We start from the raw sequence: 22,134 nt of genomic DNA, 5'->3' as shown, positions 1-22,134 counted from the left end.
ACGTCATTTATACCACCTGCACGTTTAGTTCGACCAGACCTGTATAAGGGTATGGTTAAATAAATATGGGAACAAGTAAGACCAGTAAATTTTACGAATACTTTACAAGAATATTTTATTGCCACAAATTAATTGTACATTTTAAAAACATTTAAAATTATTTTTAAAAAACCAGTGGCGTACGATTTTTTTTCCAAAAAAGGCCCCTACTCCCCCAATAACTACGCCACTGGACTGTATCTTGGAATAAGTTATCCATGAAAAAATTGTACCTATAAAAGAAAATTGTATCACTAAATATTTTTTGCCAGTGGAGTTACAGGAAAAAGCATACAAATATGTATTTGAAACTTTTAACACCCTATAACTCTGTAAGGAAGCGTCCTATCAAAAATTTTTATAGGGCAAATGTTGATTATTTTTATCGGTAAAAACTTATCATTAACACCCTGTACATTATTATTATTATTATCAACGTTAATAGTGAGAATGATAGATAATATGTGATAAAACGAGGTGATAAAACAAATTATTTTAAGCAAAAATTTCATATGAATTTGGCCGTAGTTCGCTTTGTTTTCGACGTACAGGGTTTTGAAAATAGAAAAAATTTCACATTTTCTGAAATTTGAGCCAATAGAAGTAATAAAATTCGTTAAGTTGACTACAAATATGTCAATCACTGGCGGTAGGAGTCTCAGGACTCAGACGCCAATGAGTATTGTGAAAATTAGATTAGTACTTTTTATTACACAGGGGTGCTACTTGTTCACAAATACTTTTCATTAATAAAAAAATGTCTGTATACTACTGTATTAAACATGAAATTTTCTTTTGTAAAATTCATTTATTTTATACTACTAGTTACTTATTATCTTTTATACGAAGTGTCCCAAAAATTTGACAAAATTTTAGCCACATATTTAATTCAACAAAAGCAATAACATTTGTTTAATAATTTTTTTTCGAGAAATATTAAATTTTTGTTACCCAAAACGCTTAGTGAATTAAATAATAATTACCTCGTTGTCTTGAAATGGAGTCCAGTAAAACAAATTTAAAATAATTAATCATTGCATAAATCATTCGCGTACGTTGCTTTAATATTTCTTTAATCCATAAGCGCTAACATATAAGATTTCGTAAAAAATATTAAACAAAAGTTGTTTTTATGAGTTAAATGTGTGGTTAAAATGTTGACATTTATTTTAGGCAAATTTTTATGTGCATAAAAATATGTCTAGTGTCATCTACGACTTTATTTACCATTTTTTGTTGGGCAAGTCCGGCTATGCATTGTACCTGGCTTCTTTATAGTTGCAATTTGATTTATTGAACAGTTTTACATTATCGCAAGCTTTAGAGGTAATAAACCGCAGTAAACATATATACAGCCAAATGCATGTACGATTGTTAAAGTACGTACAAGTTTGTGCACCTACTTAACAAACCAGTTTGTCAGTTATGGAGTCTGCATACCCATAAAAGTATTTATTCTAGACTGGTTTTAAAATGGAACTAATTAGTTAATTAGTTATTTTCTACTCGCTAATTGGTACGTTTGTCGATAATGCAACGTTTGGGTATATCACATTGTAAACATGCTTTTTTATGAAATACTACGAACAGAAATGAATAAATGATAATAAAATACAGTGGCATCTTCAGCGAATTAAGGTTTGGTGGTTTCATTTATCGGTTTTCTGAGAGAGATAAAAGCCTATTAAAGTAGCTGGACTTCCTCTTCGTCTGCTGGTCCTGACCGGAGATGTTAGCCTGTAGGGTGTAGAAAGTGGTTCCACTTCTCATTGTGTAAGTTGACGACGTGGATTATTCACTAAAGTGTTTTCGATTTTCTAAAGAGTACTTCATAATAATTCGTGAAATTGCGGAAAAATACGATAAACGGAAGATTTTGTATGCGTAGGATATCCCAATAGAAATACTACATGTTCTTGGAATCAAAATAAGATTATTTAACTGAATTTACCCCTATCCGAAAATGCTTTGTTTAGCCACTAGAAGGCGTTGAAGTTGGTAAAAAAAAATGTTTATGTAGTTCTTTTCATATAGGTAAATAAAACCCATTGATTTAAGTGAAACCGTTTTGGGGCAAGGTTATTTATTTAAAATGTTTCTTTACGAGGTGATAGAAATACCGAATTAAATAAAAATTTGAATAGATACAGCGCCAAATATTTTTTTCGCATTTTAAATTTTTTTTTGGATTATGTAGAATATCTTATATCTTCTGGGCGATATAAACTTTGTAATTTTTCAATTTTGGTCCCAAAACTTCAAACGGAATATATTATAAACAAAGATTGATTCTAAGTCTCGATGTTATTTGATGAATGATTTTTGAAACGAAAATGATAAGATGTTGTTTTAACCGTTCGTTCAAGCACGAGAAAAACTATTTAATGTATTAGTTAACTAATACATTTCCGTTAGAGAAAATAGTAATTACACATCTAAGACGTTCAAAATTTTCTTCACTGTGATTTCTTTTTATGTCTTATATTAAACACTTACAGGTGTAAAATTAAAAAAATGTCGAATATCTCGTAAACTAGAAAAGTAGGCCAAAACGCACATTGATAAATCCGAAAGGCGATAAAATTTTTTAATTGTTCAAATTTAACATACCATTCCATATAAAATGAGCCAAGTTATAAATGATGATGACAAATAGTGAAAACCGTATCTTGTGATCACATTTAGTTTGGGAGATATTTGATATTTTCAAAGATGCTCCAATCGACAGTTACACTGTAAAAAAATTTTTACTCAATTTTGCCCAATAATGTATCAATTTCTGTCCATACCCGATTGAGGAGTGAAATTATTGCAAGTGAGTGAATTTTACTCAAATCAGAGTTTCTGCTAACTATCAAGTGAGTGACTTGATTCTATTCTGGGTATGTGAAACCAATTAAAAGTTGACTTTTTCTCTAATATGATTTAAATTTAAACTATTATTGAGTAATTTTGTACTATCAAAATATTCAGGGGAGGGGGTCAGCGCCCCAGAAATTTCTCGCACCAGCCGATGCTGCTTCCATTTCCTTAATATCTGAAGTGGTTTTGCACCACTTTATACTCTTTAGATTTTAATTTAAATATCATTGTATTAAAGTTATAAACTACTAAGTTGCCACAGTAGTTTCTACACAGATCTGTTTTAGAGACAATATTTTAGGTCTCGATTAAAGGAATTTGTTAACTGATCGGACGAATAGATTGCACAACTTAACTATCCGTTTATTTAACCAAATATTAGTCGAGATTCAATATATTATTGTTTTTAATTGTAATCAAACTACTGCATCCAAAACTACATGCCTTACACCACTCTACGAGATGACCTAATGAGGACGATAGACAAAGACAACGCACAACAACCATAGAATGGAATTAGATCACTCAATAATGAAGACATTTACTCTGATTTAGCTACAAGTGTGCCAAATACGAGTTTATCTGCAGAATTTATTTAACGAGTAGTGTATTTGAGTGAAAGTACACAGTTTTAGTTCAAATATTATCACAAATGAGTAAAATTATCAAAATGCTCAATATTGTGTAAAGATGTACTCATTAATTTCACTCAATAGATTTACTCGGTATCTTTGTTGCTTTCACTAACATATATTTTTTTACAGTGTAATGAAAAAAAATCAAATACTATCGAAACAGTAACTACATCTTAGAATACGTTTTAAATTCATTGAGATATTGGTTAATCTTTTATAACTGACAAAAATTTTCGAAATCCGCTTTTGTTTCATTTCAGCCTTGTTTGAGGTTTTTTTGCAAGCCTTCATGATCCCCAATACTGTACTGGCTCAGCCCGAACTAGATTCAGGCGTTTTGTCTCGAAAAATTCATCTTCAGTGTATTCGTTCCTAATTTATCTAATTTTCTTTTTAAATTTCTATGTTTCTTGAATTATCGTACACTCTAAGTGTCGTTAGACTCTGTGAAATCCACCTAGTTATTTATACTATTACCATCACACGTTACAATAAAACATTATTAGAGTTGCTATTTTTGAAAAGTCCTGTTAAGTTTAGAATGCCTTATACCTATGTGTCTTATAATTGGATGTCATCACCAGTTTTAATAACATAAGCACAAATTTTTTCAATTTTGTAATACGTGACCATCAAATTTGAATCTGAACGAGCTTTAAAGTAGATTAAAGTTCATAATCTAAAGAACGAGGAAAATCTGAAATAAACGTGATTATTTTTTTATGTTATATTGTGTTACTGAAAATACCTAGGTACTATTTCAAATAATTTTCCTGAAACAATATTCGGTTACAACTTTCCGAACTCCACCATACATTATTTCATTTTTATTGTCAAATAAATCAATAATTAATATGTAAAAACCGTTAGGAATCCAACAAATTTACAAAAGAGAACAGCCCTTATTTCCATAATAAAATAAGTGCAAAAGTAAATATAAATTTGCTCTAGGGTGAATGTATTTTTCCCATTTCGGCAATACATGAAATTCTGCGTGATGCAACAGATTAAAATCAGTGATTATTAAGTTCTTAAAAAAAATGGTTGCTAAATGATGGCGGTGGCTACCCAAATATTTTTTCCTCTGGAAGATTTAAGTGTACTTATGCGACTTCCCCTAAATAATAACGAACTTTATTATCCTCCTCTACTTTTATGAAGTTCAATAAATTTCGTCTCATGCGTGTTACTACCCGTCCCTGTGTTTGTTTGCCGTTTCATCCGTTTTTACGAGTTTGTGAGTACACATACATACAAATGTGCATTCTCCGCGACTGATAAAAATGCCGTAACTTTTTACTGGCTAATCAAAAATCGCTTAGATAAACTTCCCCGAATAGGAAACTCAGTTACAGTCAATTGTTACTATGTAAAGTAGTATTCTAAAGACTTTGCAATAATGTAACAGAAATTTACATGTTATTTAATACATAAAGTTCTCTTTCGGCACTTAAAAAAAATTATGTAAACTATTTCATATTTTTGTTGATGTTAATGTTTTATGTATTTGGTTCCACTTCGTTGGTTTAGACTTCTTGACGTTTCGAGACATATCGCTCTCTTCTCCAGAAGAAACTTTGAGACTAAAGATGAAAGATTAAGTCCTCTCACTGGTATTTATATTAGGTGTGTGCGCTGATACATGGCATTCTGGTGCGTGGTTTATAGTGACTGTCATTTCGGTCTTTCTATTGGCTCGTTCAATATGTCTGTCTGTATTTCCATTTGCTCTAAAGGCAAATCAAATTATGTCACAAATGGCGAAGATATTAGAAGACTCAGCCATTAGAATCCCAGAATTTCGATACCACTGAGTATTTTTGAAATTAAGTGCATTTAAATTTTAATTGTATTATAAACAAAAAAATTCTCTAAAATAAGCTTACCATACAATTGATTTAATCAGCAGTAACTCTAAAACTACTTAAGTAGTTTTCGAATTACTGTTAAAATATTTTAGATTTAAAAAACAACTCCAATAATTTGTTTTCTGAATAAAATGAACATCTTTCTTTGAAATACAATTAGGAAATGCATATTTAGGAATTACTTAATAGCGTCGAAATTCTGGGGTTTTTAGAGACCCATTGACGGTAATTATAAACAAAGTTTCCTGACTTTGGAACAGTCAACTGTGTATTTCTTAAAAAACGGTGTTTTCAGCAATAAGAGTACCCTTTCATATAAAATGAAATTTTACATTATAATAAAGAATGTACACAGTAAAAACTTAACCGGACTCAAAAACTTGCCTGCACCAAATATTTTCATCATGTCTTGGAAATTGCCTCCATGAGTAATGAAATAAGGAGTAGCGTTTACCGATTCACCAATGAATATCAATGAATTTCAAATCACTGTGTTTTGTTTTCTAGTGTAACAATTCAAATTGTACGTCTGCTTATCACTTGACAATATGGAAATGAGAACATCCTGTAAAATTTGTCGAACACGAACACCGTAAATTTGATATTCAGGTTCCGATAATCGCCATGAATAATAAATAAGGCATTGTGACTGACAGTTGTGTATAATAAATAGTAAACAAAACCTGTTAAGTTTATAGCGAATAAAGTTCTCACATGGTGGCGAAATAGCGATCATTAATTGGATATGAGTAATAATAAAAAAATATTCTATAGTACAGAGCAGCTGTAGAATTGCAAAACAATGAAGTTATCCACAGAAATATGGATATCCAATGTTTCACCGATGAAATAATGCAGATGATTCTTTTATCAAAAAATAAGAACAAGTTCATGGATACGTCCTCAAACGTTCCCTTTTTGAGATATGAGGTATATTTGATAAAGGACGAAGTTTGATTATTTTGCATCAGTCCTGAAACTACTTTTTTACAGTTTTACTTAAAATCAACCAACATATCATATATGTGACTGTGCTTGAAGTATAATTATATCAGAAAGTTGAAGGAGAACAAAATAATAATTTTAGAAAAGTTTTCATCTTCTTAATCTGTGGTTAGGTTCTATTCAAGTCCCATAGCACTGAAGTCTTGTCAGGCCTATTGTGCGTCCCACTATTCGAACCTATTCAGCAATTAGTTTTGTCCTTTTTACAAAATCCAAAAGCTTCCTTACCGACCAGTGACGGCTCGTGACATTGAGAAAAGGTGAAGCATATTCATTGATTGATCAAAAAAAAAAATAATCAAATTTTCAAGGTCAAACGGCTTTTGCAATAGTACCGAAAAACTGCCGTTCGTAAAAAGGATTTTCATTTAGATTTTATAAAAAATAGAAATATTAGTTCGGCTTGTGGACTTCTGCAAACATTAACGCACACCGTACATACATATATGTTCCAAAGAAGCTTTGTGGTTACAACAGCCTCGCGTGACGTTCCCAAAATTGTTAAATCACTCCTTATTCCACACGCCTGACTTTACACCTACAACTAAACACGCATACAGAATTTTTTTTTAAATAAACACAACACAACCACTCATACTCCGAAAACTATTCATTCTGAAACTTCCGAACGTACAGATTGTCTTTTGACTTACCCTTTTTTCCATACCGAAAGAATAAGGTACAGGTCTCGCAATTTAAAAATCTTTTTTGTCCTCAATTTTCCATCTGAAAAAAGACGTTTCCAATAAAATACATACTGGATCATTATATAGCAAACATAACATTAAAAAACACATAAAACACACCACAGAAATGAGACAACCCTCAAATCCAAGAGCCAAAGGCTTGTGCGGAAGGGGGCTACACTTGAAAAAACGCGGACAAACACCCATTATCCATCGACATTGCCAGTGCCGACACCGGGGATCGAACCCGGACCAGAGTAGGAAGCCTAGCCGAGAAATGCTTGCCACCGCACTCTCGACCGACTGCGCTACCGTGGCGATAAACATTTCTACAATTAATACAAAACAAAAAATATTAACTAAGTACCGTTATAATCGTGCACTGGGCGACGCGTATCGTATAAAATGTTTAATAAAGGCTGGCGATGGGCGATGACAATGCTGCTTCAATATCCGGATCACTCGTTCCCCCACGCCGTAGTTTACTGCCGTGTTGGCCACCTCGTTGCCATGACAACCGCCGTAAACAACGCAGTTCTTTGGGTTTCAAAAAAAGAGTTATCCCAGGAGCGTCATACTACTACATGCAAATCCTGGGCAATGCAGAGAAGTTTCATCCGCCGAGTTACATCCTCTGCAGACGGGACTGTCTACAAGCCTTTCATAAAGTGGCAGTGTCCCATCACTTTCCTGAACCCAATTTTATTCAAGCTCAGCAACTCATTCGTTCTTTTCTGCAAAGGATACTCCATAGTTTCCTTCGCATGGCTTTTCCCTAGCCTTGAAATCCAGTATTTCCTATGTCCTGTCTCAGTCCATTTGCCCAGAGCCCCCTAACCACACTGGGAGATGTTTCGGATCCCTTTCGACCAATTCACCCACTTTCTTATTTCCGTCAATGCCTTTGTATCCTGGCATCACAATCTAACGGTATTAGTGGGAGCCAGTTCAGTCAGTATTTGTAAACCCTTCCGCACAAGTTTACAACTTACCTTTATGTGTATTCAAAACCTTAATTGCTGCTTAACTGTCAGATATTATGTATATGTTTTTCTGCTAAACACATCATTATCGAGAAAATTTTCTGCCTGAAATACAATGGGAAACCTCCTGAGACTGTAGCCTGCACTCCATCTGGGTCTGTATATCCATGCACCCGTCGCTCTGCCTGTTTTGGAGCTGTCCGTAAACCATACCAGGTTCCATGTTTCTAGGATTTAGAAAAGTCAGTATCGTCACAACAAAAATAAATCTGAAAGGTCCTCAAAAACGTGTTGGTTGTTCCGAATTTTAATGGGTTATCCTTATGTAAAATCAATGAGACTGACTAAAACCGTATCTCAACGAAGCTGTTGCTCATTTACATTTATATATTTTTTCTTATGTTTGTTTAGAGATCTTGTATAGACAGGCTGAGGAAACTGCTTTGTATTGTAATAAGGATAGGATTCCACAAAGTTTTGCAAATTTTATGAAATAGATTACTTAATTTTATAGTAGTTAATAATTTTTACGTGAATCAAGGTATGTCAGATATTTTCCCTAATTTTCCCCTTATTACTGATAATGGATAATATTTATCCAAGAGGAATAGTTTTATTACCTACATTATTATCAACACAAAAAATAAGCTAGATTTTTTTTGTGTAAAATAGAAAACGAAAATTGTTTCATTTTCAGTTGTTTATTTTCTAAGATATTTCAGAAATTAAATTATAGGTAACTGTGTAACTTTAATTGCTTGTAATAGACATGTGAACTCACAATATATGTATATTCATTGTATTTTTTATTGTTCTAGGACATAATGCGTCAAAATGGGCTGAACTCAAATTTTTGGATAGAGACGACGATACCATTGTGAACTAAGGTAAGATCTTTAATTTTCTAGTAGATTCTACAGAATAATAATTGGTTAAGTTAGTTTTCATGTTGCTAACTTGTTTTTTCCCTAATAATAAAAATGTTTTGAAGAAACAAATTACAAATATTTTTTAATAAATATTATATCTAAAAAGGTCACAGAAAAATACATCTCGAAAATGTATTAAGGCATTTTATAGACAAGAAGTCACACATTTATTAAGACAATGAAGAAGTAGATCCATCCAGGAAGTGACGAAGCGTAACGCTAAACTAGAGCAATATCCTTTGATTTTTCGCATTGCAAGATCAAGGAGAACATGTAAATATCAGAAAATGTACATTTCCTGGTTTGTCCAGCAAATTTGTAAAGATACTCAATAATTGTGATTAATGCATGTGTTAATAGTTTCCTAAAAGCATTCTGCGGGGTGTGATTTTGTTTCTAGTACTGTACGCGATTTTCTATATGTTCAACAGGCGTGCAAAATTCGGGGAACGTAAAATAATCATAAAGGGTAAAAATATCATTTGTTCCTTATTTTGAATGTCTTTATCTTTGTGTTATACCCTGAACAAAATTTGTGTGCATTGAAGAAATATTGTTTCTAACTTGATTAAAATTTCTAAAATGCTGGACAGAAAATTGCGCATATAAACGCGCCCCTTTAATATTCAAATTAGTATTTGTTTGTATACGATAAGGATTCTCTGTTACGCCAATGACTTAAAAAAATAGGGAATTAAAAGTATAAACAATTGCAAATATGGAAGAGCTTCCTTCTGTTTACCTCATTCCTTGTCACTGCCAGCAAACTTTGTTATTTTATAAATTTTCATTATTTGTGTCAGTTTGACAGTTCCTTTAATGGTTGTTGGCTAAATTAAAAGCTTGTTGGAACGAAACTAAATTATATGTTAATTGAATATTTTAACATATATTGTGCTTGTTCATACAAATGTCTTCATTTAATTTGATTATATTTCGGATGTAATTTTGAAGACATTAGACTTTAGGTAATATTTGGCGCAAAGGTTACTATGTTTTGAGAATGCGAATTCTAATTCAAATTTCGTGACTTATCAACTCGAAAATAAACAATAATTTCGTTTGACAGATTGAAAAATCCCGCTGTCGCTGTAATTCGTGAAGTTTTTGCCGTTTTCTCGCGTAGAAATCCACTTCACAAATAATAATCTAATCCCGAGGCTCTTTCATGGTATGATATTGAGCTCTCGTACGCCTTTTTCCGTACAAGTTCTCGCTCCGAGCGAAATTTTTATTTAATTAAATATTTGATTGTCTGCCTTTGATTGGAAAACATTGACGTTTAAAAGTCGCGTTATAACTTTCTGCTTTTTGGTGTTCCAGTATTGTGGGTTGGAAATGGATAAAGAAAATGGAAAGAGCAACGAAGGTAATTCTGGCTCCAGCAAAGTCTCAAACTCACAAGACCCCGCGTCCCTCCTCGATGCTGCCAGTCTCTTTGGGGGTAAGTTTACTTTTTTTTACCTCGCGAGCACGACGGTAATAGGAATGTTTGCAATCTATTAATATTTTACAAACTCGTTTGCAAGTTTCGTGCGCTTTGTTCTGTGGATACGCCTGTATGACTTCATTATTTTCTGGTTTGTAACGACGTACCGGGTATCCCGAGACGCACAGGCCAAATTCAAAGTGAAAACTGCGGGAGTAATTTAGTGTGCAAGCTTGAGTAATTGTTGAGTAATACTGCGTAATATTTTAGTAATACTTTAGTAATATTTGGGTATTAAAACATTTACATACCGTAAAAATGCGCGCAGGATGTTCATTTGAAATTACCGATTTTTTAAATTATTATTTATTCAAAACGGCTAAAGATAAACAAATGAATATGTACAATTATTTCACTTTTTATCCTTTATAAAAAATAATTACGATTATGAACTAAAATTTGTTTTGTCTTTTTTGAAACTTTTTCACTTCACTTTCACAGAACTTTTAAATTTGCACTTTTTGGTCTAAAAAATGTCTTATTGTATGTATTGTCGTATTGTATTGAAAATTTTTTATCTAGGACGCTTCGTTAAAAAGATACAAGGTGTTAAACTTAAAAAAATATTTTTAATTTTATTAAACAATTTAAAAATTCGTAAGTGAAATAATTTAAAATTGGGCAAATGTATGTATGTAAACATTGTCCAAAATCTGAGGACTTTTCCTAAAATTTAGAAACTTCAGTGACGGAGATACATATTTTTCTAAATAAAATAGTGGTAGTATTTTTCTAAATAAAATAGTACGCCATTGATTTACGGTAACAATCATGATATTTTCGGATTCGTCTTTCAATTTTGTGCAAATTACTACTCTAGGTTTCATTTTTGGTCACCGTTTGTGAATCACTCTGTATACAGGCTGTTACAAATTCGTTTCTCACTACAGGGATCTCAGAAACAGTAAGAGGTACGAAGTAGTTTAAATGAGGGCAAAGTTGCGTAATCAGGGGACCAACATTAAGCCTCTAAAAAATCAAGGCTAACATGATTAGTTTTCGAAATATTTGAAAAAAACTGAAATTTTTAGTTTATAGTTTAAATAACTAGATGGATTTCACATGGTCTAACGACATTTTCAGTGTACGATAATTCAATAAACAAAGAAATCTAAATAAAAAATTTAGATAAAACAACGAATACACTGAAGATGAATTTTTCGAAACAAAACGTCTGAATCTGGTTCTGGCTGAGGCAGCTGGGAGTCATGAAGGCTTGCAAAAAATGGAATAAAATTTCTAGGTTCATATTTAAAAAAATTAAGTTGATTATGGTCCTGGAGAGACGAAACTTTACATATAAACATTAATTATGCCATTCGATAGAAGGCAAAAAGTGGCCATGAGAAAGTGTTCTCCTTACCATTTTCGAAATCCCTCTAGTGAGAAGCGAATTTGTAACAGCCTGTATTTTACTTTTTATACTGTATTTTATACAAGACAAAGGGATAGCCATGAATCGGAATTATTTGGGACTAATTATGTAAATTTTCATATGTTTGTCTTTAGACATTATAAATAAGTATATAAAAAAGAACTTGAACCCTCTACATCTCGAAAACTAAACATATCGCGATCCATTCTGTATGTGAACTTTTTTTTCTTATTTGCAGGAATTCTATCACAGGTAATTTTAATCCGTATAGTTCAGGATGCCCTTTATTTAATAAAAATTATAATGGTTTTATAAAGGTTCAGCACTTTGAGAAACAATATAAGGAAATCTACATAGAAATTGGAAATAATAAAAAGTCTTAGAAAATTTTTGAAAAGTCTTAAATACTTTAACTTAAGGCAGTGTCAAAAAAATATTCAATAGAACGATTCCATATTACTATTATTATTCAAGTAAAAACAAATCAATGAAACTGCGGTTTCAAGTAATTTTTATAATTTATTCAGATCAATTAAATCAAAATCACACTCACTAATTTGTTAACAAAAAATCAAAGGGTTAATTCTTGCTTGTACCTTCTACTATACTATTGTATTATTTTTAAACTTATTTAAAATTTCAAAACATCTTAAACAAATTTGAATACCGTTTGGCCTTTTGTCAAGAAGTAGTTGGTCATTTTGAGCATTTAAAATTAAAAAATCAAATGATTTTTACCTTAATATTTATTGCTTTTGTTGATTTGAGTGAACTATAAAAATTCCTCGAAACCGCTGTTTTTATCGCTAGTCTTGATTTTTAATACACCTATCTGAATTTTTTTTATCATCAAGTCTTTTAAAAAATAAGAACATTGCACTAATTGCCATTTAAAATGTTGTATTTGACCCTTTTTACTCTACCGCTGGCGCTGGTTTAGGTACAGAAGTGTTAAAGATAAAAATCGACTTGTTCGAGCATTGTTTCCAGAAATTAAAGATGGGTTTAAATAATAATTATATTCCTTGCTTTACACAAGCGTTATTTCAAGACAATCTAAGCTGTAAGTTCCCAATTATTAATGAAATATCCCATATTTCTCTTTTTCTTCTAAATTTTGTCTCGTTAAATAATCGAGAAGCACAAGATGATTGTTTCATATTTATATAAATATAAATGAATGTTAGTTTTAAGTTTGTCTCTAGTAAATAAACCCTAGAATAAATCATTTCATGATCCTACAATGTCATTAGCCTCTGTCTCAGTCATGGTCATTCATTCACGATCAGAAGATATACGAGGAAAAGTCACGAAATAACAGAATAGTCTTTAAAACAACTTTATTAGTGCTATTAAACAATTTCTTGTATTTAACGACTTTCCATTTGTAAATCAATAACATATCTTTTTGTTTTTCAAATTTTGTATTACAATAGTGTTCCTTGTTTTAAGATTTCAGATCAAATACAAGGTCAAATATTTACTGGAATAAATTAGTATTGCGTCAATTAGTACTGTGATAAAGAAATGTAATGGAGATAGAAATTATTTTTAACATTGTGTGTCTATTTACAAAGGTTTTAAACAGCTCTACGGTTCATTGAAATGTACAGTGGCGGAACTACAATACACCAAAAGGGAGCAATGCTGGGGATATAATTAATGCTTTTGATACGTGTGTTATGCAAAAACAAACTAAAACCTTTTGAACATAAAGAATTTGGCTGGGACCAAAGCTCGACATAAACTGTTTGTATAGTTTTAGAAAATTGTATTCTTTATACACAGGGTGATTTTGAATAGAGTAGCACAAACTCTACCAGTGCATCTAGATGAAAAAATAAGGCGAATGAACTAAATATACCTTAGACAAAAGTTGCACTCATGAGGAATTACAGGGTCTTGAATGTTGTAGAGCCAACCAATATTTCCTTCAATTTATCTTGAACGATGTGGCGTGAATCATTTATATTTGGTACAGACATTTGTCCAGTGCGGACACATACTTTCTATTAATATTGCTATATCCACTAGAGGCGCTGCTGTCGACTACATGCAACATATTACTCCAAAGAATTTTTCACCCTGTATGAAAATACATATCTTATTTACATTTTCGGACGTAACAACTAAAAACAAACATTTTTTCTCTTGCATTTTTTCGATAAACGGAACCATTGGCGGTGTAAAATTTCCGAATTATCTAAAAAAAAACTATCGCGTTTATCGAAAAAATGCAAGAGAGAAAACATGTTTGTTTTTAGTTGTTACGTTCGAAAATGTAAATAAGATATATGTATTTTCAAACAGGGTGGAAAATTCTTTAGAGTAATATGTAGCATGTAGTCGACAGCAGCGCCTCTGGTGGATATATTTAAACAATATTAATAGAAAGTATGTGTCCGCACTAAACAAATGTCTGTACCAAATATAAAGGATTTACGCCACATCGTTCAAGATAAATTGAAGGAAATATTGGTTGGCTCTACAATATTCAAGACCCTGTAATACCTCAGGAGTGCAACTTTTGTCAAAGGTATGTTCATTCGCCTTATTTTTTCATCTAGATGCACTGGTAGCGTCTGTGCTACTCTATTCAAAATCACCCTGTATAGTGTTTCATTAAGAATAGCACATCTCAGAGAAAGTCTTAAAATATGACGATTGGGCCAAATATGCCTTGATATAATAATAGTTTTTGTAATATCGTAATATCGAATAAAAATTGTCAATTTTCTGTTTTTTGGTAAACAACTAATAAATCCGACTAATCATAGCGAAGGTCATAGGGGACGCTAGTTTTAAACTCTGTTTTCTTTTAACCATCTAATAGTTTTTTTATTGTGTAAGTGTTGCAAAAATGAATGGTAATTTCGAAAGAGAATCATTTTATATCTCAACTTTTTCTAAGACTTTTTTTCATTTCGATTTTTCTGTCGCTTTCCAGATATTTGCTCTTAAATGTGATAATGTAAACCTATTATTTTCTATATTAGAGCCTGCTTTTTCAAGTGACAACTAAATTTATTTATTACTTAAATCTATGTCTGTCACTTATTCAGATAGATATGGAACAGATTCAGAAAAAAAAGTTATATTATTTTCTAGTCCTTGAAACAGAAGGCATGTGTTCAGTGATGAAATTTGCCACCTAATTAAAGGTAAAACTATGCTGGATTCGTATATAAACACGTCAGTCAGTTTGAGAGATACAGTGAGTCATTGTCTTTAAGAACCCCAAAAATTCAACGCCACTGGATACTTAATTGAATTTGACTTTGGAATACTATTTCACAAATGAAGATTGTAGATTTTTGTATTAGAACTGCGATTCAATAAAATATATTAATGGAAATATCGAAAAAATCATCGGTGTAGAAGTTTGAATTTTACTAGAGGTAATGGGTGGAGCATAGCCCTGGAAAAAGATATCTACGATTTTTTCTGGAAATGGATTAGGTATTTGAAAATCATTGATTATCCAAAAACATCAGTCGTGTATAAATTTCGCATTATTTTCAAACTTTGTCCCCTGTTACCTCTAGCAAAACGCAAAATTTCGACGGCAATGATTTTTTCGAATTCTTATAAAAACAGTCAGTTCAATTGAAGGTTGTGGCAAGGGCCCGAAATGAATTTTGCTGGAGGGCCTCAATTTTGAAGGTCCCCCACTGCAAGTATTTCACCATTTCACTAAAAATATTACTTTAATACCGTCAGAGATCATTGAAATTTACTGTATTATTTGACGGAGGCAACTTCGTCTGATGGAATGATCACTCAAAAATTTTGGTGTATAGTATACTGACGTCATCGAGATTGTTTTTCCAATTCCATAAATTATTTTTACTTCTTGCGAAAAGTGGAAAGTTTTTGCTCAACAATTCTTTTTTCTATGTATCTCCCCTTCAAAGACAATATGTTTAGAAAAATTAAACACGGACATATCAAGCCTGTAAAGATTTTGTCAGCGTTGCCGTCAAAAACAGGAAACGTTCAATGTTTATGTTCATTACTTAACATGTTTCAATTATTTTTGTGAAAATTTACTACATCCATTAAAAAAATAAATAGTCAACGGAAAATATGATATAATTCTGATTGATGGGAAAAATTCGAAATAGCAAAACGGCTTTATAGAAACAAATGATTTATGTCAATAATGAATGTAAATATAGAAATTATCTAATTGTTCTACGGCAAAGCTGACAAAATCAATAACACACTTGGGAGTCGCCACTGTTTTTTCTCTTTACATCTTTTGTATCGAAAAAGTTTTTTAAACAAATATTTTTCAAAAAAAAAAAGAGGTCTATCAAATATCATTGGGAAAAATAATAATAAATAGAATTTTAAGTCAAATAAATAAATCATGCTATAAAAATCCCTCATGTGGTTTTCTATTTGCTCTTTCCGTTTTCCTGTAATGGCGACCAACCAAAAATTATGGTATATCCTGTACACATTTTTCTTTAGTAGTGAATCCCTTGACCTACTCTCCATTATTCGAAACACTATGTCGCGTTGTTCACGCAATTTTCTTTTTACAGCCTACTGGCCTCGAGGCGACGCCAACTCGGCCAACGCGGCCAACCTGTTCGCGGCGGCGAGCGGCGGCTTCGGCCTGCCACCCCACCCGTCGCTGCCCTTCGGCATGCTGCCCCCCACGTCTGGCCGGGGGGGCATGCCCTCGTACCCGACGTCCACCAGCGCGGCGGCCGCCTACAACAACGCCTACACCAACACCCTGTCGGTGGCCGCGAGTCAGGCTGCCAGCCTGGGAATCCCCGCCGCAAGTGAGTGCCTAGTATGATAGTTTAGTACTTAAGAAATGTTTTTTTTTTTTATTAAAGATTGGAATGAGAAGTTCTATTATTTTACGAGGGGCGCACGCGACAGACAATAGGCTAAGACCTCTTTTATGCACGCGTTTTTCTCCTCTCAACGCGAAATTGAGAAAAACGCGGTATATTTCTGTTCCATTTTATGCACGCGTATTCTATCAGTTGTCGCCAGTTTCATGCCACACAGTAGTCAGTGAAGTACACGAAAATGGATCCGTGTATATTGTATTTGTCCTATAAAAAAATATGTAATAGAAAACGTAAGAGGCGATGGGTAGTACATCCAATTAATAGAAATAGAATTCAATTGCGTCCATTGCATCCATGTCCCGCTTGATCAATAGCTAAACTAAAACTAAAACAAACTGTGTTAAAACTATTCTTGACAGACAGAGCCACTGGACTTGCGACAAAGAGCGCTTTGCATAAAAACGTCGATATACTTTCGTGCTTTTTCGGAACGCGTGTCGCCAAGCGTTCTGTAAAGCCATCGCGACAGAATTGAAAACGCGAGAGCAAATAAACGAGCGTAAAATGCATAAACGTAGTAACTCTATTCAGGGTATCTTGAAACGCGGCGTTTTTGTCAACTCCGTGTTGAGAGGAGAAAAACGCGTGCATAAAAGAGGTCTAATAGTGGCAGAAGAGTAGATTGAAAAACACCTAGATGTTAGCTAGTACGTTTTATAAATGTACTTTGCCACCGAAATTCGTTGGAAGTGGGATGAAATTTAGCGATTAAAAAAAAAGTCAATTAAATTACCGAGTTATTTTCTGAAAAATAAAAAAATACGTAGTGAATCTATTTATGCCGGTCAAAATCGACACAAAAAATCGCTAAATTCGCAAAACATGATGTATCTCTGATTTTTTAGTATGTTGTTTGGGCCCATTAGGGCTAAATATACCCAAGTTTGCAACTCTCAAAAAGTTGTGGAAAAATTTTTACACAGCAAAAACCGCGAAATTTTTGGGCTTGTTTCAGATTCTGCTCTATATCTCCTAATCCATGCATTTTTCGTCGAAAGATATTCTGTACGTTTTTTAAGAGCATCAAATTAGTGACAAATTAAGCCCAACCGGAGCTCTGTAGGTCAATTGGTTACCGAATTACGGCACTTTGAAAATAGGCCAGTTTTTTCAAAAATTGAAAATTTTTAGTTTTAGACCTTTGGACTGAAATTGCGTCGAAACCATTGATCCTAGGAGTAGAACTTGTAGAATATAATTTGTAGGCAATTTCATTACCTTTAAATTAAGTGCAGAGCGGGGTTGGTTTGGTAATGAAACAACTTTTTGAAAGTTGCAAACTTGGGTATACACCCTAATGGGTCCAAACAACATACTAAAAAAATCAGAGATACATCATGTTTTGCGAATTTATTGTTGATTTTGACCGGCCTATATTGTCAGATTTGCAATTATGAAAACTTTATTATATTTTGAAAACCTCTGTTTCGCACAAAATATCACAAAAAAATTCTCAGTTTCCCTAATTTCACAAATTTTGAATATTTTTCCCTGGAACTAGGGAAATAAAACGAAATCTAATATTACTGCGTCGGTGGTCGATTAAACTTTAAGTACCTTTCAAAATCGCGTCTGCATGCTTTCAAAATTCATTCCGACGTCGATTGTCTGACGTGTGTATACATATTCTCATTTATTTCTTTTTTGTGTACACATTATTATACAGGGTAGTCCATTAAGATAGAAATTATACAACAGCTCTTTTATTATTTAAAATTTAAAAAAATTGTTGAAATAAGTTAAATGGGATGAAAATAGGGTATTTTAAAGTTTTTTACGGAATATTGCAGGTGATGTATGAAAGCGAGTTGATCAAGAAGTTAGTTTTGTGCCGGAAATATTTAAATTTGTAATAGTTTTCAAAGGGTGACGGAATAAAAATAAAGTCTGTCCTACCACTTCAAATTTGCGAGACATGATGCATTATTTTGTACAGGCCAAGTTTAGAAATTCTAAACATTTTCTCTATTTTTCCAAATGGAACACTGTTATTAATTGTCCCATTTAGTTCATTTTGTTATTCTCTAGATTTATTTTTTAGTTATGTTCGCTAATTTTGAATATATGTATAATTTTGTCACATTACCGCAAACATTTTTAAAACTGTAGTGTCTGACCAAATAGTTTGTTTGCCACCTATGGAAAAAAGTAATTATTAAATAAATCCTTGCATCAAAAGGATAAGTCAAGGATTATTTGTGTATGTACTAAAATTAGGTAATTTTATTATTATTGTTTTATTCGGATACTGCATAAATAAAACAGTGTAAATTGAATAATTATTGAGAAAGTTCTTCCACATAAGTGTTAAATTAATGTTTATTTTTTAACACAGGCGTTAAGTATTTAATTAAAGGCAATAATTACGAAACGTCGCTTATTAAAAAAAGATTAAAAAATAATAATTTCGACTTAACTAAACTACATTGTTCAAAATTTAAGAGGTTACTCCTTGATTGTTCTTTACAAACGGTGTTTTGGACTGAGAGTGTATTATGGAGATTTTTAAGTACCTACTGTATTCATCTTTAAACATCAGTTCATTACTAAATAGGAATTTTAAAATTATAAACATATACGAAATCTTGGTAGCGCCTTATGTATTAATTTTGTATGCAGAGAAATTCAAAAAATTATATTGTGTATTACTTGCCCAGGCATGTTGTAATCACCTTTATAGATAAAAATAAAATAAATTTTTTATGAATGAAGTTATGCATACAATCATATACTATAAGTGCGATAAAAATATCGTTTATCGTATAAATACGAGGTCGGTTCAGAAAATAACCGAATTTTATTTTTTTAATTTTTATTATTAATTTTATACATTATTTGTCCTTGTCTCTTTCAAATTAAACTGGTTATTAATTAGCTATTACTAGTGTTGATTCAACACTGTTGAATACATTTTCTTTTCTTTTCATAAAGCTCAGTTGATCAATAGAGGTCTGTTCACCAAACTTCATTTTTTTAAACTTTGTTATTAACTTTATACATTATTGATCCTTGTTTCCTTCAAAGTACTCCCCTCCCGTATTCACACACTTTTTTCAACGGTGTTTCCATTTCGCGAAGCAGTCCTGGATAGATTCATTTGAAATGTCCTTTGAAGTCTGTGACGAATTTGCTTTGATGTAATCAATAGTCTGAAAATGGCGTCCTTTCAGCACTGATTTTAATTTCGGAACTAAGAAAAAATCGCAAGGAGTCAGGTCTGGCGAATAAGGGGGATAAGAGACTACGGTAATCTGATTTTTAGCACAAAACTGACAAAGCTGTTTGTGCGGGCGCATTGTTATGGTGCACGAGGTGCAAGAATCATGAGTTGTCTCGTCACAACTCTGGTCTCTTTTTTTGAATTTTTTCACGTAGCTGTTGTAAAAAGCCGTGATATTACATACAGTTCATTGTTTCACCTTAAAGGCCGATTTTCACTGAGGCTGGCACAGGCGGGTCCAAAACGTAGTGCAACAAATGAATATACACTCATACTGGACTGGTATACAGGGCTATTATTTTCAAGCCCGATTATATCAGTGAAATGCGGCCTTAAGAATGCACAATTCCATTAAAGTCGAAAAAACAGTGAGCGTTATTTTGTCATTGGATCGAGACTGACTTGTTTTCTTGGGGCGTGGATATCATTTGAACTTTTGTCTCAATGTCGTAGCCGTAAACCCAGCTCTTATCTTCCGTTATGATCCTTTGAATGAATGTTTCATCGTCATTATTTAAAGAGTTGCCGACAAATGTCCACATGATTTTCTTTCTGTTGTTCGGTCATCAAACGAGGAACAAATTTTGCTGCAACAACATGCATTTTTCGGTCAAAATTTTGTGGGATGACCCAATTGAGATGCTAACCTTTTCTGCAATTTCTCTGACAGTTAATCGGCGATTTGCACGCACCAGATCTTGAACTTTCTGAACATTGAAGTCGAAGGCCTTCCTGGTGCAGGATCATTTTCAATTGACTGACGACCACTTTTAAATCGTGAAAACCATCCCTAACATTGCATACGACTCAAAGCATAATCCCCGTATGATTGTTTCAAAAGTTGAAATGTTTCCGTGAAAGTTTTCTCCAGTTTCACTCAAAATTTTACGTTGCATTGTTATTAAAAATCGCACATTTCAAAAATCGTCACTAAAACTTAAACACTGCACTCAAATAACAATATCACTAAAACTAAATGAGATATCAATAATTCAAGAACATGTCGTTTAAGAGGAGATTATGTGCAACGCAATGCTGCCAACCGCGTATCACTAAATATGTCTATTAGCGCGTAATTCAAAAAGTTATTTTCTAAACAGACCTCGTATTTAGAAGTACTACTACTTGAACTATTATTCTTGAAAAAACTGTGTGTTTCAGTTTTCAAAAGTATCATTCAAATGTTTGTCCTAACAATTGATAGACCTTAACATCATATTGTCTAACTATGCCTTCCATAATAAGCGGATTAAAAATTATGTAGCGACTGTAATGGATAACATTGATAATAAAACTAATGATACCGCTATCGATTATAAATTAGTTTTTAATATAATATCATAGCGAAAGACATTCAACAATTTTTGTCTGAATTGACTAAAGAAATTATCATTTGACCATAGAAATTGTTAGATATACATACTTCAAACATTATTATAAATTTAACTTTTATCGAATTTTTAATTACTATTTTTTGCAATATCATTTAAATTTAATACTATTCATTAACGATTCTGTTAGTCAACTACATTATTTAATTTTTTTTATTAAAAATTGATAATAATATTAGTAGTTGGAAATCATTACAGTGAATCAGTAATAGATATGCTATCTAAAATATTAACACTTATGATACTAGTGCTGATCAATGGAGAGATTGAATTTGTAATAAAATTGTTATAAATAAATATTTATTATAACTGTTCTTGACACTTATTTTGGATATATTTCAATAGAGTAATCAACAAAAACTGAAAAATAGATATTATAACTTTTGAATAATTCTTGTGTGTTTGCTTTTATAGACTGCTGTTATATATTTTTGTATTATCGACCCGCTCACGAAAGTAACACTCCTAGAGCCATCTGTTACCTTCTATCCGAATTTCGCGCACGAAATATGAACTCTAATTTTATGTTCTACCGTCCCATTTCGGTAATTGTCGTATTAATCAATACAACCCCGTTAATGGGGTAGATTTTTACCGGATTAGTCCGAATCGTTAGTTTTTTTTCTTTTCGAATAACGCAAATGCACGTGGTAATTTCGCAATTCGTTGTCGTGGGAATGACGATTTATAATTAACTTTTTTTTTTTAAACGGTAGATAAACATAGCGTCACCACTACTATTTTCATCAGGCTTACCAAAGTAAATAATTAACTTGTT

The 22,134-nt window shown here is 32.3% G+C and overlaps 1 protein-coding gene across 7 annotated transcripts in view; it reads left to right on the top strand.

The window, feature by feature from the left end:
• The window catches only part of LOC108912667 (bromodomain adjacent to zinc finger domain protein 2B), a 173,431-nt gene that overhangs the window by 88,926 nt on the left and 62,371 nt on the right, over positions 1-22,134 (top strand). For all 7 annotated transcript variants that reach the window (XM_018717975.1, XM_018717979.1, XM_018717978.1 and 4 more), the window contains exons 4-6: positions 8,897-8,965; positions 10,331-10,451; positions 16,422-16,667. In XM_018717975.1, the coding sequence (XP_018573491.1) occupies positions 10,346-10,451; positions 16,422-16,667 (352 nt within the window). In that variant the 5' untranslated portion in view covers positions 8,897-8,965; positions 10,331-10,345. The remainder of the gene's footprint in view (positions 1-8,896; positions 8,966-10,330; positions 10,452-16,421; positions 16,668-22,134) is intronic.

Source organism: Anoplophora glabripennis, unplaced genomic scaffold, assembly GCF_000390285.2.
Source record: "Anoplophora glabripennis isolate ALB-LARVAE unplaced genomic scaffold, Agla_2.0 scaffold664, whole genome shotgun sequence".
Classification (NCBI taxonomy): Eukaryota; Metazoa; Arthropoda; class Insecta; order Coleoptera; family Cerambycidae; genus Anoplophora; species Anoplophora glabripennis.
This window is presented reverse-complemented; position numbering and strand designations above follow the sequence as displayed.